Raw genomic sequence first — 21062 nt, forward strand, 5'->3', positions numbered from 1 at the left:
CTGTTCAGACCTGAGGGTCAACGTCTGCCCCTTGTTTGCGGCCACAACAATATTAACACATGTTGATTTTATAAATGGGTTTTTAAGTATATATATACATAAACAGTATATAAACTTTTGTTATTGTCATTATAACAACCAGTCTCTCTCTCTCTCTCTCTCTCTCTCTCTCTCTCTCTCTCTATCTCTCGTCCCCCCACCTGTCCTCTCTTTCCCAACAGGTCGAGGCAGACCTCCGCCCAGTTTCCACCTTCTTTGATGTGTACTATATCATCAGGGTTTTATTCCTTGAGTGTGTCATGTGAGTCTTTCTACAAAGTTGTTTTGAATATTGTATTTTTGAGTTTGGGCATTCAGTAGATTAAAGACAATAGCCTGACTCCACCATGGCCCACCAGTCCATTTATATTCTATCAAGCTGCACCAAATTAAACACAGTCACATATGAGTTTTCATCAAGATCCGCAAATAATTTGGCAAAACATTCACAATGTTGAAAAATGCCCCCGAACAATTGAAAAGTTATAAAAGTGGTTTGGAATCTGCATCAATCTGTGACGGGTTCTTGTCGGTTGCTCCTCAGATCATCCAGCCTCTCACCGAGCTGCCACATGTCAGACTGAGCAGCTAATGAACCTCCTGCTTAAATTCATGTTAACGTGCTGGGCATCAGAGTTTTTCATATTTTCCCAAGTACACACTCCAACAGCTTGACTCTGTAACATACAGGAGTTGCATCATCACATGTGAATGTGGTTTTTCTCACTTTGTTGCATTAGACTGAAAATCCTCGGCTGCTCCCTGACACCACTGACTAAATATTTGGTTTTCTGGGTGAAAGTTTTATTCTGATCATCTAAAAAACTGTCAGACGCTGCAGGACTGTGAGTGTCACTGATTTATTTATTGTTTTAATCTTCACAAATACGATTTGTGCTTAGAAAACCATTTAGGAAATAACTTGACTGAATGAGCAGGAGCTGCTGAGCTTCTTTAAAGTGTCACTTTGGCTGAGGGGAGGTTGTCCACTGTGTAAATATGGTTTCTGTGTGTGTGTGTGGGGGGGGGGGGGGGGCCTCACTTCAAGAGGCCAAGTCTGACTCACTGCTGCGTTCAATCATCTCAGCGTCCATTACCTCACTGAGATTCAGCGTCTGTGCGTAAATCTGCTGCGTTGGAAACGACAGATACATTTTTCTCAATCATGGTTTCCAATATTTAGGAAGTTTTTCTCACACTGTTTGTTTTGGTTCTTTTTCAGCAGGATTCACTGAACAGATAAAACATCGAGCCCAGGAAGAACTCATTCAATCTTGGTATAGATCCGTCTTCCACTTCCTTTAGCAACGACGAGACGTTTCTGGATATTTTCACAGATTTTTCAGATAATAATTCACATATCTTGATGAAACATAATAACAGCTGGGTCTCGTGACCCCAAGAAGCAAATGGACAAATACAGATATTTGCATGTACATGAAAAACTCGGGTCACGTGTTTTCTTTCCTCTTCAGTTTTTATTTGTGCAAAGCATGTAGATTTACAGCCAAGATCATTTCTATGTGATTAACCTGAAACACATTCAATTAAAAACATGTTTTTATACATTATGCATTAGGTGAAGCTGCATAGATCGGTTTTCACTGTGAGTCACGTGATGATGCAGTTAAGGCTTCTAACTCAGAACAGATGTGTTTTAAGAAAAAAAAACAATTAGAACAAAGTACATTCTCCAGACTGATATGGTGCAAGTTGGTTTGGTTCATATTTTACCCTCATTTGATACTTTTATTCTTGGCGAATACTAAATACTAGTATACACAGATTTAAATGTGTTTACTAAATAAATGTATCAGAAGCATTTAGATGAACATTTTATTTATTTGGTCCTAAGTGCACGCAGAGAATGGAAGCTACTAAAACTGCAAATCCTGGTCATCGATATTCAGATGGGAATGGTTCAGGGCAAATACTTATCATACAAACATTTCAAAATAAACTTCTGAATAAGAAAAATACAAATTCAGGTTCAGTGAAGAAACAGCAACTGAATGTTCTGAAGTAAAGACTATCGCTTCATGAGAGACGGACCAACAACAATTTGAACAGTTGTGTCCGAGCACAAGCCTCAAAGATAACCATGACATATACATTAACCACATTCCAAAAGAAATATAAAGATGAATATACAATAAAACACTTTTGTATGTAAAATAACATCTCATCAGCTCAAAAGTCACAGTTCAACAACCCCCAGATGTTTTAACATGAAAATACTCAAGTACATATTAGTTTATACATATTTATATATATATGTTTGTGAACATTTTGTCATCCTCAGATTGAAAGTGCCACAGTAGACATTCAAACATTCTGGGGTTTTCCAGTAGATGATTGGTGAAGGGATCATTTTAGTCTCATGACCCGGCTCAGTTCCCTCAGTTGAATCCCAGTCAATCCCACAGGTTTGACTGGAACCAGTGTGAATCTGCTACAGCTTCACTGGAATGAACGTGGACGAGCAGCCAGAACACTTCTCACGTGTAGCAGCACAAACTTTCTCAAATGCATCATTCTCCATTAATCCTCCTACAACATTTGAATTTGATTTGAGCAGGTATTTTTGCAAATATTCTCGGTTTTGACGATTACCAATCTATCGCTAACCCCCCCCCGATCCTAAACAGCGATTGTCCAGTCGTAGCTTTGCAACTGTAACTAGGCGTCGCCGTTAAAACTTCGGGTCCGGCTCGTTAGTCACGTGGGTCAGGTAACAGCAAGACTTAATATTTAGAGAAGTTTGGGAATCTTTGTTGTTTTTTTCTTTTCAAAACCAAAACTACAAAGTTAGCAATATTCTGGAAGGTGTGCGGCACGTTTAAAAATTTCAGGTTTGCCTTATATCATGTACGTTGCAAACAAGTGCATATTCAAAGCTCTTCATGCAGGATTATTGCATTAGAGCTGTTAACAGATCAGGCCGGTGGAAGAATCAAGCGCGCCTTTGTCCATCATTGTCATTGACAATTAAGGGGCGACTGTTTTAGAAAAATATTTAGAATTTCGAGGATCGGATTTGGGCAGATTTTTCGTTTTAAAGTGCTAAACATGTGCTGCTTGAAAGCTCGACAGGCTTCGGTAAAGAGGACGGAAGGAGGAGCCGTGTTCTAAACCCCTCCCTCCATCGTGTATTCACTGCTTCCGTTAGTTCTGTTTATCAACAGCATCAAGATTTCAACAGTTGGAGTTCGTCAAATTTTTCCCGTAGTATTTTTTTGTGTCTTGCTGTTTTTTGGAGTTTTTCCTTACAGCTGTGGAGATGAACAGCAGTAACTTTAGCATCTGTGAAATGCAGAGAATTGCATTGTGGGAATGCTAGCGTAAAAGTAGTGTGCAGCACTCTTTCGTAAACAAGGCGCAGTTTCCAGACACAGCTCTATGGTGATGGTTCCTCATTGGGTAACAATTTGGGAAACGTGAAGAAAAAAAAGATTAAAACTTTTAGTCATTCAACGCGTTTCTTATCAAGTCCAACAGGGGGCGCTGCTACTGCAGGGACAAGCCCAGAGGCTAAATCGTGGTCGCTGTGAAAAGAGGAATGCTGTTAAATTCACAGAATGTGGAGAAGTGCCGAAACAAACAAGAAACAAAATTTCGACAAGTCAGAGTCTCAATCGAAGGCAAATGAAACGCTGAGTCAGCAGCGGCAGGTTGAAGCGACCCGATGGGCTGAGGAAGGAGGAGCCGCTCTCAGGATGTGTGAAGAGAAGCAGCAGGACGAAGAGTCACAGTCTTCACTGTCACGTCTCCCATGTTCAAACAGTTTGGGTTCGACGAGGTGAGAGACGCCGCTCGCTCCTCTCTGCAGCACCGAGTCCGAAAGTCACAGATCCATCAGTCAAAGTCACATCCTACGACAAACGCTGATTTGAACAGAGACGAGCTACAACATAACAAGTGTCGTAAAATGTCGTTTTCGGGTTTGATTATGAGACGAGTTGGCATGTAAGCGTTTCCTCCGGCATCACCAAAGAAACCACAATGAGGAACCAGTCTCATGTGAACTGTGTGAAGTTTTCTTCAACGCAGAAACAGTTTATAAAGGTAAAAAAAAGAAAAGCAGAGCTGTCAGTTAGCTCGCTAGCAGCCCAGACAGCATACCCACATTTCCCTCGGCTCATAAAGCGCGGCTGACTGAATGTCCTGCAGCCATTTGGCCGAACATGTAGTAAAACCCAATGTGAGATATTCACAGATATGGATCAACCTGTCACAGCGATCCATGATAATACAATCCCCCGGTAGCACACATACAACAGGCTGAGGAGGGTCACAGTCGGTCAGTGTAACAGCTCTAGTGAGGAAGCCACACAGAATTAGATCTAATAGAACAGCTGAAGTTTGACGTCTTTGATTTGGTGGAGTTTGAGCAGCTGCTCAGGAAACGTTGAGGCACGAATCTGCCCGAAGAGAATCCCCCGAAAAAACATCCGTTTTAAACAAGAAGAAAATCAAACAAGCTGTGAAGTGAAGCCCCCCCCCCCCCCCCCCCCCGACAGTCGGCTGGGGGCCTCAGTAACAGGCAGGGCCGGTGGAACTGGATCCACCTGGTTCCTCACTGTGTTAGTGATATGTTTGGAATGAGGCAGAAGCAGAGAGCTGATCCGACCGGTGAGGAATGTTCGATTTTTCTATTTTTTTTTGGGCTCTTATTTGGTCGTCGTACTTTAAGTATCCGAGCCACGCCATCAAGGTTTTGACTTTGGTAAGCACGACTCCGGCACTAGCCAGCAGATCCCCTCTAGGCAGGGAGTGTGAGTAAAGTGTGGATGGTGGAGTCAGCCTGGACGTCCTCCTGCTGCCATGTGGCCGAACCTGGTGGAGACACCTCCCATCAGCTCGTTAGACAGCCCAGAGCTTCTTCTGCTGGAAGTACGCGTCAAATCTGGCTTCGGCGTATTCCTGCAACACACACAGTAGTACACATTAATACACATGCTGTAGAACAATGAATATTGGTAAATTCTTAAGCTAAATTTCTAGAATCATATTACTAGTGCAAATGCTTTGTGAATATTAATAGACTTCCACAGGAGCAAATAATATAGTTTCACAATCTCACAGCTTGTGGTGAGTCTACCTTGGACGGGTAAAATATTATGGTTGATCATAAAAACCTCTGTTCAGAAAACAAATGGGATCTTTACTTCTGTCAAGCTCGAGTACGCCACCACTATTTTAGACACGGTCGAGGTTTAGACTGCCATAGATATATTTATATATATATATATTCAAATGATGTAGGTTTCTGTGTTGTAGTGAAGGGAAACTACTTTCTGAGATCCTAAAAAGCTAAGTGTGTGTGGCGGAGCGAACTTGATGTGTGTGTTTGTCTAACAACCTGTCAGAATGACACGGCAGCGTGAGCTCTGATATTTACTCAACACAGTGAATATTGACACTTCCACACCCTGCGGGTCTCAACTGCCGACGACGTCTTCAAGCGTGAGAACTCACCAGGTATCCGAACTTGATGGTGGAGAGTCGGGCCTGGATGATGGACCACAAGCCCCAGAAGAAGTGGGATGCCAGGGAGAACCTGCATCCAGAGACACACATTGTTTGGGGGGTTATTCATCTGTCGTTTGCACTCTATATTGTCAGCTGACGTGATGTCACATGTCCGAGCTCACCTGTTGACCTCCACGTACATCTCCTCCTTCAGCTTCGTCTGCTCGTCTTCGCTCAGCTGCTCGAAGCCGCCGTCAGACTCACGCAGGTAGTTGTCAATGAAGTGCAGCTGCACAGGGCGACATGACAGCAGTTAGCGATACATCGTACAACTCATGTCGATGTTGTGTTGTGTTGTGTAACGTGTCACACACACACCTGCTGGGCCTTGGAGGGGTAGGCCTGAGCGTCCACTTTGAAGTAAGGAAACTCGTCACAGGTGTAGTCGTACATCCACTCACAGAAATGGTTCCCGAAGTCAAATCCCCTGTAAGGTCGACAGAGACGGAGAATCAATTAGAGACGATGCGGGACAGACGGAATACAACATAATAATAATAATAATAAGAAGAAGAAGAAGAAGAAGAAGAAGAAAAAGAAGAAGAAGAAGAAGAAGAAGAAGAAGAAGAAGAAGAAGAAGAAGAAGAAGAAGAAATTAACACATTATTGGGAAAATTGTTCCATCTGTGACGATCTGTTTATCAAAGAAATCCTCAACTATCTGCAAAACCCTAGGAGGTATTAGTATTTTGTGGTGCTCTGTATCATTTTGGTATTAGTGTGTTTGTTTTGGAAACTTCTTGGCTCTGACGGTTTGTGTGAAAACTGGCCCCGCCCCTCTCGACCCTGTTTGCTCAACAGAACACGAGACCTTGTTTTTCAGGGACGTTCACTCGTTACTGCTCTAAACTGATCCTGGAGCAAAGTTTGTTGTCCAGCCGGCTTCACTGAGGCCCCTTTGTGTTCAGGCTTAGTGAAAGTTAACACACAACCGATACTGGTTCATCCTTTCACCGCCCACTGTCCTTCAAGGGAGGAAACTGAGACTTCAGTCAAAACCAGGTACAAATATGAAGCTAAGTAGGTCTGATTTAAATAAGTAACATATTTAACATTAAACTTAACACAATAGAAACATCTTGTTAATCTCCACTTCCTGCCACTATCCAGAAATGAAGCTAAAATACACAGCGTGGTAGCGGTCGGGGGGGATGGAGCCATGGTAACGAGGTCTTATTTATGAATGTGCTCAACCAATCAGGAGTCAGTCTCAGGTGTCGATCACGATGTGTCACCTCGTCGTTACAGAATCAAATAACCAATTAAAACCAAACATGCCATGTGTGTCCACTCCACTAACATGGAGGAGGTGGGTTTTATGACCTATACTGCAGCCGGCCACCAGATGGCCTCCACTCTGGGGGCGGGGCAGGCATGTTGTGTCGAGTCTACGGTCGATTCCCACACTGTTATCAGCAGCTGGGAAAACATTTCCCAACACAACACCTCCCAGTGCTCAGACTGTGGGGGGGTCTATAACCTGGAGAGGGAAAAAACATATGTATATATACACATGTTCATTTGAGGGCGTGTTCCTCCTGCGCACGCTTTACATGTTTGCACACGTGCTCACATGTTTGGTATGCGTGTGCAGAGGGTCACATGTTGGCTCTGCAGCGTCTGAGGAGACTTAAAGGGGCCACGCTGTGGGCGGGGGTGGGGGGAGGGAGGAGTGTGTCTGTGCCTGTGTGTCGGGGGGGGGGGCACTCCGCTGTGAGCCGAGGAGAGGCAGCGGGATTCAAGCAGCTTCCAAGAAAATGAGCCACTCAAGAATTCACAAAGGAACACGAGAGATTTCTGCTCCTTCGAGGGGAAATACGTCAAATCTGGAAAAATCACGTTAATCTAATAATCTCTATTCGGAGTGTCGTCCCTGTGCTTTGTGTTGGACTGTAGATCCACAGCTTCAGGCCGAGTTGAAAGTCTTTCCATTCCCTCCATCCTGTGCATCGCGCTGCATCACTCCGGTTGCATAACAGCTGCAGTGAAGGTTCCAGGGGGGGGGCTCGGATCATGGCGCCCGGGAGGAGGCGTGGATGGAGCACGGACACAAACCAGACTGCTTTCTTTTTTTACTCTCCTTTCTTTTCCCACTGCAGTATTTTGAGCTTTTCTTCTCGGTTGAATATTTCTGTTTCTGTTGCCTGTCGCCCGCCCACTCCTCCCTCTCTCCCTCCTACTCTCTCTCCTTCACATTCCGTCTCACTATCAGCCTCCCTCCACCCCCCCCCCCTCTTTGTTGCACAGAGACCAGGCGAGTTGAGGAAGAAAGAGCTGGTAAGACGAGGAGCAGGACTGATGTGTCGCTCTACTCTCTAGACCAGTTCTCTACACACACACTGTTGTGTTTCTCTACACACACACTGTTGTGTTTCTCTACACACACACTGTTGTGTTTGTCGATATGAAACTTTACTAAATAAACTATGCAAATGTTCATTTTCTGGTTTTTCAGTTTTCTGAGGACCTGCACGACTACGGTCAAAGAGTACAAGCTGTCGACTGCGTCTGTTTCCGTGTCTCACGTTGGGGATAAATGAGACTTCAGCAATCAACCGCACATTTGTATCATCAAACCGACACTTCCTTCTTGTTACTTTGATTTCTTTGCGGTGTAATGAGGACGTGACAGAGCCTCCACGTCCCTGAACGGAGTTTTGTATTTATCTTTATCTCATGCGTATAAGATAATTCTCCTGAGAACATCGGCTCTGTCGTTGTGTTACACCGATAATTCATTATCTGGCCCAAGGACACTTTCGCATGCGGAATGGGAAAGAATGGGATCGAACCGCCGACCCTCTGGTTGGGACAACCCGCTCACCTCCTGAGCCACGCTAACCTTAAAGTCCATTTTACCCGTGGTTTCAAACTCACCTGTAGTTGTAGCTGCTGTACTCAAAGTCAATGAGCATCAGCTTCTGTTGGTCGGAGTTCTCGTGGTTGTTCAGCAGCAGGATGTTCCCTGAAAGCAGCACACACACACACACACACACACACACACACACAGATATATGTCATCTGTTCATCCAGTCATCTTACAGAAGAGAAGAGGAAATGGAGAGAATAAAAGGAGAAGTGTTACCTTCCTGACAGTCGTTGTGGCAGAACACAACCGGAGAGTGGGTGGAGTCCAGCAGCGACCTGAACAGGAAGGAGACCAATCAATGAGCAGAGTTCAATCTGAGCACAGTTTCCTGATCGCTGTGATCAATAAACAGAAATAAGCATCGAAGGCTGAAGGAGAACGTTTCAGATGAGCTTCAGATGAACGTGTGAAGAGACGCTACAGAGGAGAGAAGCTAAAGTAGAGTCCAGTGCTAAAACCCTCTTTAGTGTAAGAGACAGAACATCAGAGTCACGATGACAGATGGAGAGCAAGGCTGCAGGACCCCCCCGTATAAAGATATATATATAAATAAATATATATCTTTATGCTTTTTATCTGTCTGATCAATATTTTAGAACAAAAACAATGAAAAATGTCACTGTGACGTGTCCAGCTACAGGATGGACGGAGGGAGGGAGGGATGGATAGATAGAGGGATGAACAGACTTATCAATGAAAGGATGAACAAACTAATGGATGAACAGACTAATGGATGGAGGGATGAATAGACTAATGGATGGAGGGATGAATAGACTAATGGATGGAGGGATGAACAGCTGAATAGATGAGCAGTCTAATGGATGAATGGATGAACAGACTGATGGATGGGTGGATGAATAGCTGAATAGATGAACAGACTGATAGATGGAGGGATGAACAAACTAATGGATGAACAGACTAATGGATGGAAGGTTAAACAGAATGATGGATGAATGGATGAATAGCTGAATAGATGAACAGACTGATGGATGGATGGATGAACAGACTGGTGGATGGAGGGATGAACAGACTGATAGATGGAGGGATGAACAGACTGGTGGATGGAGGGATGAACAGACTGATAGATGGAGGGATGAACAGACTGGTGGATGATGTCACAGAGTTTCCCTCTCCTCTTAAAACACAAGCAGGTCTGCACATGTTTGGTGTGAGTGCATGTTTTTTTACTCGCTGGTTAATATGAGGTTACACATGTGTCGTGTTTGTGTGGTCACTGTACGTGTCTGTACATGTGTGTGTGTGCATGTGTGTCTGGACATGTGTGTGTGTGTGTGCATGGTTGTGTCAGCCGGAACATACTTGAGCAGATCCATTTCCTGTGGCAGGTTGTGGCTGAGCAGGCGGTTGAAGCGGCGCAGATGCGACTCTCTGGTGAAATTCAACCTCATGACTTGGTTCAGGTACCTGGTGTGTCGATAAATGTTAACGTTAATCTAAAGTGATCATAGACGACATCCCACATGATCTCGAATTCATGATCTAATTGGCAAACGAGAAGGAAACAGGGTTTGGTGCTTCCAGTGAACTTCCACAGAGACGATCTAAGTGGTGAGACGTCTTCACTGAAGATCAGTGGAAGAGAACAACGGACTTTAACACAACACATCGTGAAACATTGAAGCACCTGAGGTTTACGATGATAAACCCATGAGCCTCCTGACACTCTGACGATAAGGAACAGGTCATCTTCAAGTTACCGACTGAGACACAAACACTCACTTGTCCATGGTTCCAAACAGCCACTTGGGCTCCTTGTTGAAGGGCATCATCATCCCGTGGAACCGCGCCATCTTCTGCGCCACCTCCGCCGAGATGCTGGGGTCGCTCAACTCACACGTGTCCAGTTTACGACTCTGCCAATGGGAAACTGTTACTGAGCCTTTTATTCACAACCAGTGCTTTTCTGTCATTTAATCTTTTTGTATTTGCACTGTCAAAACCTTTTTGTTCAACTCTCAAAATGGCTTTGTTTTGAAAAATGCATTTAAAAATAACAAAAATTAAGAAAGAAAATCAAGACTAATTAAATTCCATTACATCAAGAGACAAAACAATGACTCATAACAACGCAGACAAAAAAAAAACACTTTATACTTTATAAACACAAAACAGAATAGAGTCAGTCAAAAGTTTTCAACTGATTGTTTTTGCTGAGGTTCAATAAAACTAACACAAAAAAAAACTGAATCAAAACGTCTCAACAGAAAAAAGAAGAAGTCGCTTGAATGTATTTCGGTCCCGGAATGCAGATCGTTCAGTTTCCCTTCCCTCGTTGAGGATCATCATGCAAGTTAAGAGTCAACAACAAAATGGCGACTCACAGGGAGGTACTGCTCCAGGCGGCCCTGGGGGAAAATCCCGTAGAGCTTCGGGCCGAGCTGCCTCTCGGCCAAGATCGCGAACATCACGCTCTCGAGCACCATGGCCTCCGCGCCCTGCAGACACACAACAGAGGAACGTTTACTTATTGATTTAAAATGTGGGGTCAGCCTCCACCACCTCCTCCTCCTCCTCCTCCACCCGTTAGTGCTGGAGAAGAGACTCCCTCTGGTCAGTGTCGGGATGGAAACGTGGAAATCAGAGGGAGGTGAAGATCTCAGGGATTCTCTCATTTACACATGATGGCGACTGAATAAGAGAAAGTCCCTGAGGCAGCATCCTCACAGATGCTTCTATGATGAGCTCTGATTAAACGCTCCCTGACTTCACCTTCTTATAAGAGTTCGCTTCAGGTTAAAAACACAATGGTCTCATATTTCGGAGCTTATCAATTATTTGTTTGAAATGGAGCCAGTATCAGTGTGTTTAAGTTCACCTTATGGAATGTATACAGCCTTGTGCGTGTTTTCAATTACATAGGATTGGATTTGTTTGAGCCTTCAGGATTTTTCTGACGGCCGGTGGAACAGGTTCTGCTGCGACAGAGGCCCCCCCGATCAGCAGATCACCTGAATGTAAAGCTGTAGACCAATCACGACTCTGGAGACAGAGAGAGGATCTTTTCTCCAACACACTCCATCATGACCTGGAGCCTGGAAGTACAACGAGTGAGCGCTGCTGCGATCCAGCTTCACTCCATTGTGTGCGAGTGTGAGGGGAGAAGAAAGAGAACTGGGCTCCTCACCAAATAGGCAGGAGGTCATTGGCAGGGGAGAGGGAGTCGACCAATTAACGGATCACCACAAACACAGGGGAAGGGTCCACAGCTTTCTTTGGTTCCTCTGGAAAACTGAATCTCACGTTTCGAGGAGATTCAGGGTTTTTTAGCTGAGAAGGAATAGACCACAGGGACCAGGACACCGAACTGCATCGTGAGGTCTCGTTAGCCAAAACCAAAAGTGTAACTTATTAGTTCAATTCAAGGGCTAGTTTTCATTCTTTTACACCAAATCCAGCGGGCAAACACGTCTTTCTAAACGTGGTCAAACACCTCGGTCATGCTCCGCTCTGCAGCACGGCTACAGTGGCTCGTTGCATTTTCAGCCCTGTGAAGTGAGTAACCTTCAGATAAATTGCTGTGGGGCCAGAGCGTTGGATCTGAGCGCCGCGGTCCTCGGCTGCGAGCCAGGGAATGTGTTTCACACTGACGCTGCAGCAGGAAGCCAGCTCAGAGAAAACACTGCCACCTCCACTTTGTTTCTACCCATTCTGCAAGAGACAGAGCAACAAAACAGAGCTGGACCAAGGAGACGGTCATCTATCTCGGTCATTGGAGAACAGTCAATGAAACCTTTGAGGTAGAATCTAAAAAAAACCTCCTAAATAACCAGTCGACGTGTACTGGTCTGACCTGAGAGTTTGGCAACTTGTTCGTTTTAAATAGTTTTCGCGGTTCAACCTCTGAAACCTGTAGAACAAAGAATGGATTGTGTTACACCCTTGAGTCGTTATCTGGTGTCGTCCTTGAGCGATGAGATTCACTTCCAGAATTCAAAACACAGGTGGAGGAAGGTCTGATGTGTAGACGGACATTCTTAGTTCTAGTCATATGCTTCGTTTGAGTGGCGCCTCAGGACGAGCAGGGTCGGGTCCGAGTTGAAGAAAAGCAACAGCGCTCACTGGAATTACTTAGAAACTTTAAAACCCTTAATATCACACAGATGTAACCAATGAAAACCTCACAGTCGACCACTACCAGACACACAACACAGGCAACACACTGAACTTCTGATATTCCCCCATAGAAATGACACATGGCTGATATTAAAACTTCACTCTCATAAAATTACGACTTTTATATTTGAGTTTAGATACTCCAGAAACTCTGAAAGGGTTAGTAGATTTATTGGTGAGAATGAAAACAAAAGAAAGTTCTTGGAAAACTACAAACAGTCGAGTCTCTGGTGTTTCTACGAATAGAGTTCTGTCCTCAAGAAACAATCTGGAAACAATTCAACTGCGTAATTAAAGCAAGAGGTCTTTTCCTGCTCGTCATCGGGAATCACAACAGATTCAGAAAAAAACCCTCCACAGAACCTGCACATGGTTTCCATCAGAACCGATCCACGGATACAGTGAACCGTTTAAAAAGGCTTCAACATCTTGAATAAATAAAACATCCGACCCCTGAACACACTGGGTTTCAGTCCCAGGTCGTTTGCTCAGCGGTCGCCGGCTTATGTCGTTATCTGCGGATTGCTGATGGCATCTACTTTTTTTTAAATCTCCAGTGTGAATGATCCACATTAACATAATCATCTTGACGCGCATACGGGCAGACAAGGGAGCAGCTGGCGGCCCGGAGCACAGCGCAGACTCCGTGGGGTCGGCTTATTGGACGCAGCGCTCCTATTTCAGTGAGTCAGTGAAGGCACCATCTTGATCATTGTGTGCACTGACCTGGATCTGCAGCACGTAGCCTGCGGACGACCGAGAGCTGCTCACGTCTACATTTGCTACGTGTCAAGTGGACGTTGAGTCTGTGCACGGTTTTCTTACGATGGAGGTCCGAGTGGGCCCCCCCCCCCCCGTAGCTCCTGCAGAAACCTCCTGGTGTAGAGTCCGTAGAGATCCAGGAGAAGTCGACGTGTGAACGAGGACTTGAGGAGAGTTCGTGGTGATAAGAGCCGGATCTGATGTGTGATGCGTGTGAAATGAAAATGGAAACTCTGCAGCCAATTCCTCTGTGGTGTCTGAAAACAGCTCGACTGATGGATAGTGATCAGGAACACGTGTCGGTCAAACAGTTCAGTTTAAATCTGGTTCAGATAACGATGTTGACTTTGCCCTCGTGTCACACACAGATTTCTGAATCCAGCACCATGTTGACACGGTGACAGGAAGTGACGCTCAGAAACTGAAGGTCATTGAATCCTCTAGAAATTTCCACTTTATCTTCTTCATCGTGAATGGGTGAGTGTGTCGTGTGATCTGATTGGTTTGAGAACGGGGAAGCAACCAACCGGCATGGGACTTTGACGACCCCCCCCCCCCCTGACGGAGGCGGCGTCCCGCAGCGTGACCCTGCTCGTCCCATCGACCGTCCTCCGGCGCCGCTCCGGGCCTCCACCCGGCTCTACGCCTGGTTTTCCTCTGACCTATTTTAAATGGCGGTGTGTGTTCTAGCTCCGGATCTCACTCTCCCAGACAAGACCTCCATTTGTTCACAAGTTCATTTTACAAAAAGTCGTAGATGTCAAGCAAGCGCACCGTTCAAACCGGGGGGGGGGGGGGGGCTTTAAGGGCTGTGGCTGCAGGGTTAGGTCATCTTGATGAGTTTAATAAATGCAGGTTGATTTGTATTTTCTTTATTAGTTATGAGCAGGACATGTATTTACGCACTTCGGTTTTTAAACCGAACCCGAGCAGGTAGCTTTGTTGCCGGTACCGAACCAATCAAAACGGAGGCTCCTCCACCAATGAATGAGCTCCATTCTTACCACCTGGGCTTCATCGTTAACATGCTCCTGGCACCAACACTCAGCCTTAGTGCTAAACTGCCCCAGTGGCCAACTGCAGCATCGCGCCTGTGAAACTGTTAGGAGGATATCTACAAGTGTGAATACTATCAGCAAATAGGTTTTTTATTATGATTCTTTTAATCCAATGGGGGTTTTTTATTTGCACAAGTTCGCAGCAGCCTCAAAACAATGTTTATTTCCTGTAACTTTTTTTAGCTACTGTACCAGGGAAGCAGATTTTCACCCAGCTACCCCCCCCCCCCCCGAGTCGAGTATTGAGTCCCTAAAACAAAACTCTGGCTCAGACGCGGAAGAACTTCCCTCGCACGCTGCTTCCTGTTGAGCGGACAGGACCTCGCAGCTTCCTGTTGTAGATCTGAACTTCCTTTCTGAACGAACAGGAGGTTCCTCCGTCGTCACCTCACACTCGGTCTGTCAGCTGATCTCTGGGATTAGTTTGTAGTTATTTGTTTCAGATCTAAGTCTTGATGTTCTCACTGGTCCCGTATCAGTCGTGAGAGTTTCTGCCGCGTGGCCTTGGCTGTGATGCAACAGGTGCAGTGTGAGCTGCTCACAGCTGACGCCTCAACCCTCAATACTTAAGTACAGATTAAGTACAGACCAGTCAGATCCATCTGAAGTGAACGGAATCAGTGTCAGTCACACTTTTGTTCCAGTCGTCTGTGTGCGACAGTGAACTCGTGTCAAAGTGCAGCGATAAGGACGTGAAGTAACACATGAACCGTTGTGTAACACCCGCCCACATGGGCAGGGGGGGTCATCTGTTTAAATACAGGGAATATTTCATTACTTAAATGTTTAATCAAAAATAATTAACAGTCACATATTGGGGTCTGATTATCAATATTACAATTTAAAAAAGGTTAAACACACTAATCCTACACAAATCCCTTTTATTAAATGTTGTTGTTCAACTTTCAAGACAAAGGGGAATTTTTTACTCAACAAATTAAATACTCTTGCTCTTTTTCATCATTTACAGTAAATGTATATCGATGGAATAGATATTTCAGTTCCTACAGTAGTTGTGAAGATCCTCTGTCTTTTTCTTCTAGTTTATTACGCAAAAAACTTAATAAAGAAGCACTCGTAAATAGATCAAATGGATAAACACATTAAAATGTATTTTTAAACACACATCTAATCAGAAATCTTAAATAAATAAAAACAAGGTAAAACTTTTATCCCTGGTGGTTTCTGTTATTTGTAAATTTGCTTTGTTCTCTCCTACGTTGCTGTGACATGTGAAACATCCCGACAGGGATTAATACAGCATCATCCCCTCTAATCCCAACGGGATTAACCTTGACCAGACAGCATTGTTCGAGAAGGTGGATCTGGACGGGGTCGGCTCTGCGTCAGCCTGACGTCAACAACAGGACCTCACCTCCATGACGTGTCCCTAACATGAGGGTCAAGGGTCGTGGCTGTGATGGAAAAATCCAGTCACATGTCTCCTGTCCCTCTGAGGGACGACTGAGAGGCCGTGACGCTCAGAGACGCTGGCTGCTCCACTTGATCAGGGACACCACGGCGATCCTGCAGCAGGACAGTGACCTCTTGTTCACAGGAAATGACATTTGACTGTGGCTTGTGTGTTGAGGCGTGACCTCATCCTACACAGACCCGATGACACCTAAAGACGGGACAAAGGTCCGTCAGTGTCCCCCCGGCGAGACGCAGGGAGCTTTCTAGGTCGTTGAGACTTGGCAGCGCGTCGGGCCGTGAACACACAGTTCTGTCCTTTCCAAATCGGCCTCGTCGTATGTTCTAAATATAATTTCTTCAGCTGAACTCTGTGTTGGATTCAATCTTTTCACCACAATAAGAGTCTATTTAAATCAGGTTTGTTTGAGCTGAGTGGAGTGAACAGAATCCACGACTCAGGACAACATATCCTGTCAGGCCTCAATAAAGACAGCTAAGAAGAATCTCTGAAATCCAATGGTTCACGTCTCCGACTGGTTGGGATGAGGTCACACATGCGCTCAGCTCTTTACCAAGAGTTCCCTCCAGCCGCTCCGACCGACACACAACGTCAACGTGCTGAGAGGCTAACAGTCCTAACCCTGACCCTTTAAACTATTGATGACCTTGCGACAAACTAATCAATCAATTAACCAAAGACGAGTCTACCTGGGGTTCATTAAGAGGGACAGAGCTCTGCTGCTAATTTACAAATCAGTCAACAACTACAAGGACTTTTCTGCTACTAAGGAAATCCGTGGTGTCAGAAGGATTACGCAAAAAACACTAAACCGATTCTTCTGAAACTTGGTGGAATGGATAATTATTAAGTTTTATTACAGTAGTGACCTTTATTAGGTGACTTTACATGAACCAATAGAGCAGGAACATTTTAACTATGTTTTCAAGGGTTTCATGTTGATATTCACACTTTTATTTTCAAGTTAGTTGTTGGACATCTCGAGCAAAATAAAAATTTCTGTCAAACAGTTTGTAACACTGATAAGAAATTTGCTTTATAAAAAAAGTAACTGTGAAATGACTCTGGTGCAGAGGGTTAGAAAAGGGGATGAAAAGGGGTTAAATGTAAAAGCCCAGCTGGTTGCAGAGGTTCAGCTTCTCTGTGAATAGAAACAACAGCTGCCTGCAGAGATCAGACGAGTCCCAATGAAACCCCGTCCCAACACGATTAAGAGAAGAATTTCGAGAACCACAACAATGCTATCCGTGGTGCCGACACGGGAGGAGGTGAATGTGTGGTGACGCTGTGCAGAGACTCTGGGCGGTGGCACCATCGTCGGTTACTTACCTGGAACATGTTCTCTCTGCTCGACTGTCGGGAATCTCCTTTATTACAGGACATCTATCGAGAAAATAAAGAAACGAGATGAGTATCCACGAAATCACGTGAAGCCGCCCGTGAGCGCCAACATCCAACCTACAGCCACGCCTGCAGAGCAGACAGTACAGGACGAGTTCAGAGACACGCAAGGCTTTCGGAGAAGACAGCCCCCCCCCACCCACCCCTCTGGTTACCTGCTAAACGCAACAGCCTAAAAGAGAAAGCAGAAAACAAAAGATTCTGATATTCTGATTATTTTACTTGGGGTTGTGATTTGAAGAGAGGTTTACGTGCTCTGGTGCAGTGTATCTAGATTGTGGCGGTTCTTGCATGTGCGCCCCCCCCCACCCGCGCTACCACCACAGAATTCTAAGGAAAATGTTCAGAAAACTCGGTACCTATCAGAACTATGAAGATCCTGTGTTCTTGAAAAATACATTCTTTAATGGGAGCTTCATGCAGGGATTTCTTCTTTTATTCAAATCATATTTTGTTAATTCAGCACCCATCACTGTCCTCAGACTGTCTGTTGCTGCAGCGCCTCCTTTCAGCCCCTGTCTCAAACACTTGGCTTCAGCTCCTGTCTCTTTAAGGCCGACTGCCTCACCTGACTTCTTTAGGGGATGTCAGCAGAATAGCAGCTAGCTGTTCATTATGTGGGGCACTGTGATGTCACAATGAGTCGGACTTTTATATTCACAAAAAAAACCTTCACACTTTATCTTGGTGAGTCACTAATTTTCCAGCCCCCTATCCACATATCTCCGTTACCCAGAAACAGTGTCCGGTGCAGGGTTTGTTTAGTCATTAGCTCCCGTGCACTCCGATGACAATGTCCTCTGACTTCCTTGATCCTATTAGGACTTTGCTGGGACATCACTAATTGGAGAGGCGGCTCGGTCGTGACGGAGTCGCTGACCGTTACCTTGGTGCTTCTCGCTCCGTGCGACATTCCGAGCAATAAAAGCTAACGGCTTCTCGGCCTGTTTGCTATTACGTCGACTTTAGTTAATACTTAATGAAGGTCTCGTCAGGACGGCACATAAAAATGAGTCCCTTGCAAATGAAAGATCTGAGGGCTCGGAGGACAGCAGGTGAGCAGCGTCTGTGTTTGGGCTCCAGTCTCTGACTTATCGCTGAAGATTGGAACAAACAATCTGTTCCACTGACAACAATGACACGGCAGCAGGAGATTAGAAAACGCTGTTTTAAGGAATCTTGTGCAAATGTTTTGAAGTCCTTGACCTCTCGTCGCTCAATAAAAGCAGGTGAAATCAATCGGCTGCTGGGGCCTGATGGTGACTAAGCGGTTATCTTTAGAGCGGGTGTGTCACAATTAGCAGTGGGGCATTCTGGGATCATGACCTCTGGACACAGCCGACGCGTCATCTCAGGAGACAAAGACGAGGACCGAGGAAACAAAAGGCTCAATAGGGTTCAGAGACGGAGAGAGACAGACAGGAGAGATGTCGACACTTAGTTTTTTTATCCCCTCCTTAATGGACCTTCCCAGAGTTGGGGGCCAGGTTTGTTTCTACAGAAGTGTGTGTCTTTGTATTAGGCTGAGATTTCAGAGATCTCATACTGTACCGTGGGTTTTGGTGGGTTCACCTGGGAACAAGCGTGCCCAAGGCATGTTCCTTTGGGAAGCCTACGGCAAAGAACACATGCATGTACAGCCATGGGGGTACATCACCATGTACAACAATGGCTAACACGCACACACACACACATACATGAGGGAATAACTGCACATGCATACACTAACATAAGCATATGCACAGATGTTACAGACACGCACACACGCATACACACACATCAACAACAACAGCAGCTACAACAGCCTGGTGGCACAGTCACATAGTTTAATGTATGAATCATGTTTTATGTTTATTATCTTTTTCCTGTGTTTATCAACTAGAGCAGTGAAGTGACCTTTGACCCTCTGACAGGTCAGTCTGATATGACTCTTACACGTCTGTGGTTATCAGCCGTCTAGCAGCTCGTTATCTACAGGTTAACATCAGTGACTACACAATACTGAGAGAAACTTCTGACACACAACTTGTCCTTCGTGAGGGGTTGGATCTTACTTTTACTGGTATTTTTTAAACGGTACAAACGACTAGATGTGTCTCCCACCTGCAGGATGGCCCCATAGAGGCGCAGCAGGACGCACCGCGGCTCGTCCCCGACAGAGTCCAGGCTGTCGGGGAGGCTGCACAGGAAGAGCTTGTTGCTCAGACCACCTCTGAAACACAGAGAATCAGAGAAGAGGATCAATTATCACATAAAGGGACTTCCATTAGTAACATGGTGGCTCACACGCCCTCATGCTTTATGGATTCAAAGAGGTTTCCCTGGAGTTTACTGTGTCTTTATTATGTTTAGTCAAATCTTATATAGCTCAGTCAACAGTGCAAAGACTTTCAAATAAACCGTGAGTTATTTTTTAACATCAACAACAACTAAAAAAGCATAATCATAATCTTTTAGAGGGGATTTGTTTTCCCCAAAAATCGTATTTAAGCTTCAAGGCTGGAACTTATGTTGTTGGTAGGTGTCGGCTTTGGGGGCGGGGCTTGAGATTATGAATTAATAACTAACCAGTAGTGATTTTACAGACAAGAAATAAGAGCGGCTGTAACTTTCCACTGAAACAGCCATTTATCTATATTTACTCGAAAGTAGCAGGCGGTGTAACACCACATAAAATTAATATTTAGATATTTTAGATTTCTAAAATCTATAATAATGTATCAATATGGAATTTAAAATATCATTTTCTATATTTTACTTCTTCTAAACAGATACAGGAGGGTGTAACACTATTTTATATTATTTACATATAGACAGGAGGATGCAACTTCATAAAAACCGTTATATTATTTTACATATAGACGGGAGGATGCAACTTCATAAAAACCGTTATATTATTTTACATTTAGACAGTTGGATGCAACTCTATATGTTATATTATTTTACATATAGCTCTGTAACTCTATATAAAATGTGATCTTCTCTATATCCATCCCCTCTATCTGAGCCAGAGGAAGTGTAGCAGCCTCCTCCACCACCGGGTCTCCCCCTCACAAAGAAGCAGCCGGCCGCCCTGTACCTTATCACGGTGATGTGGAAGTCCTCCTCGGGCAGGATCTTCCAGGCTCCGTGCAGGAACTCGCGGGTCCACTCGTAGGCCCGGTGCCGGGTGTCCGGGTCGGGCAGGTCCGCGCAGTCCGGCTCCTTGCTGTCCTCCTGGGCGTCGGGCTGGACCTGCAGCGCGTTCTCCGTCACCAGCAGCTCCAGGGACATGGAGGGGGACGAGGAGACTCCATTGATGAATTTGGTTTTCATGTTGTTCTTCTTGAGGAACACTAACATGGAGACAGCAGCTCTGCGCTGGTGTCCGTGGAAGATGGAGGGAGAGGCGGGGTCTTTATGAATCAGGTCTGAATTCTTCACGCACAGATATTCACGCTTCTCTCTGACGACGAATGGATCTAACGCCGCAGCCGGCCTTTATATATGGGGGTGGGCGGGGACTCAAGACACGCCTGCCACCCTTCTCTGCTCTGATTGGCCGACTCGGACATTGCACGCAGAACTATAACAAACAAGATGGCGCCTTCAAGGACTGTCGGATGTATACATCCTATATATGTTACATAAGCTCCCTGAAGGCACCATCATGATCTCGTGTATAAATACTAATTGGATAATTAACCCTTTGATGCACAACATGGGTGAAAACTGACCCGTATTCATCTCCTCTGCTCCTACTCTATAAACAAACGGACATTTTGTATTTGTACATCACTTTACACACGTGTGTGAGAAATACCTGTACAGTTTGTGTTCACTACTGATATTT

At 45.0% G+C, this 21062-nt stretch overlaps 1 protein-coding gene across 2 annotated transcripts; it reads right to left on the reverse strand.

Moving 5' to 3' along the window:
- Positions 1-1497: 1497 nt before the first annotated feature.
- chka (choline kinase alpha) lies at positions 1498-20672 on the reverse strand. Of its 2 annotated transcripts, XM_062389155.1 has the most exons (12): positions 20310-20672; positions 19334-19442; positions 17159-17212; positions 10783-10896; positions 10181-10314; positions 9761-9865; positions 8657-8715; positions 8449-8536; positions 5890-5998; positions 5694-5800; positions 5518-5599; positions 1498-4962 (listed from the first exon to the last, which is right to left on the reverse strand). In XM_062389155.1, the coding sequence occupies exons 1-12, from the start codon at positions 20570-20572 to the stop codon at positions 4903-4905; spliced, it is 1284 nt and encodes a 427-aa protein (XP_062245139.1). In that variant the 5' UTR covers positions 20573-20672; the 3' UTR covers positions 1498-4902. The 2 variants fall into 2 exon arrangements, with proteins under 2 accessions (XP_062245139.1, XP_062245140.1); XM_062389156.1 differs by lacking the exon at positions 17159-17212.
- Positions 20673-21062: the final 390 nt, after the last annotated feature.

This window comes from Platichthys flesus, chromosome 6 (genome assembly GCF_949316205.1).
Source record: "Platichthys flesus chromosome 6, fPlaFle2.1, whole genome shotgun sequence".
Lineage (NCBI taxonomy): Eukaryota > Metazoa > Chordata > Actinopteri > Pleuronectiformes > Pleuronectidae > Platichthys > Platichthys flesus.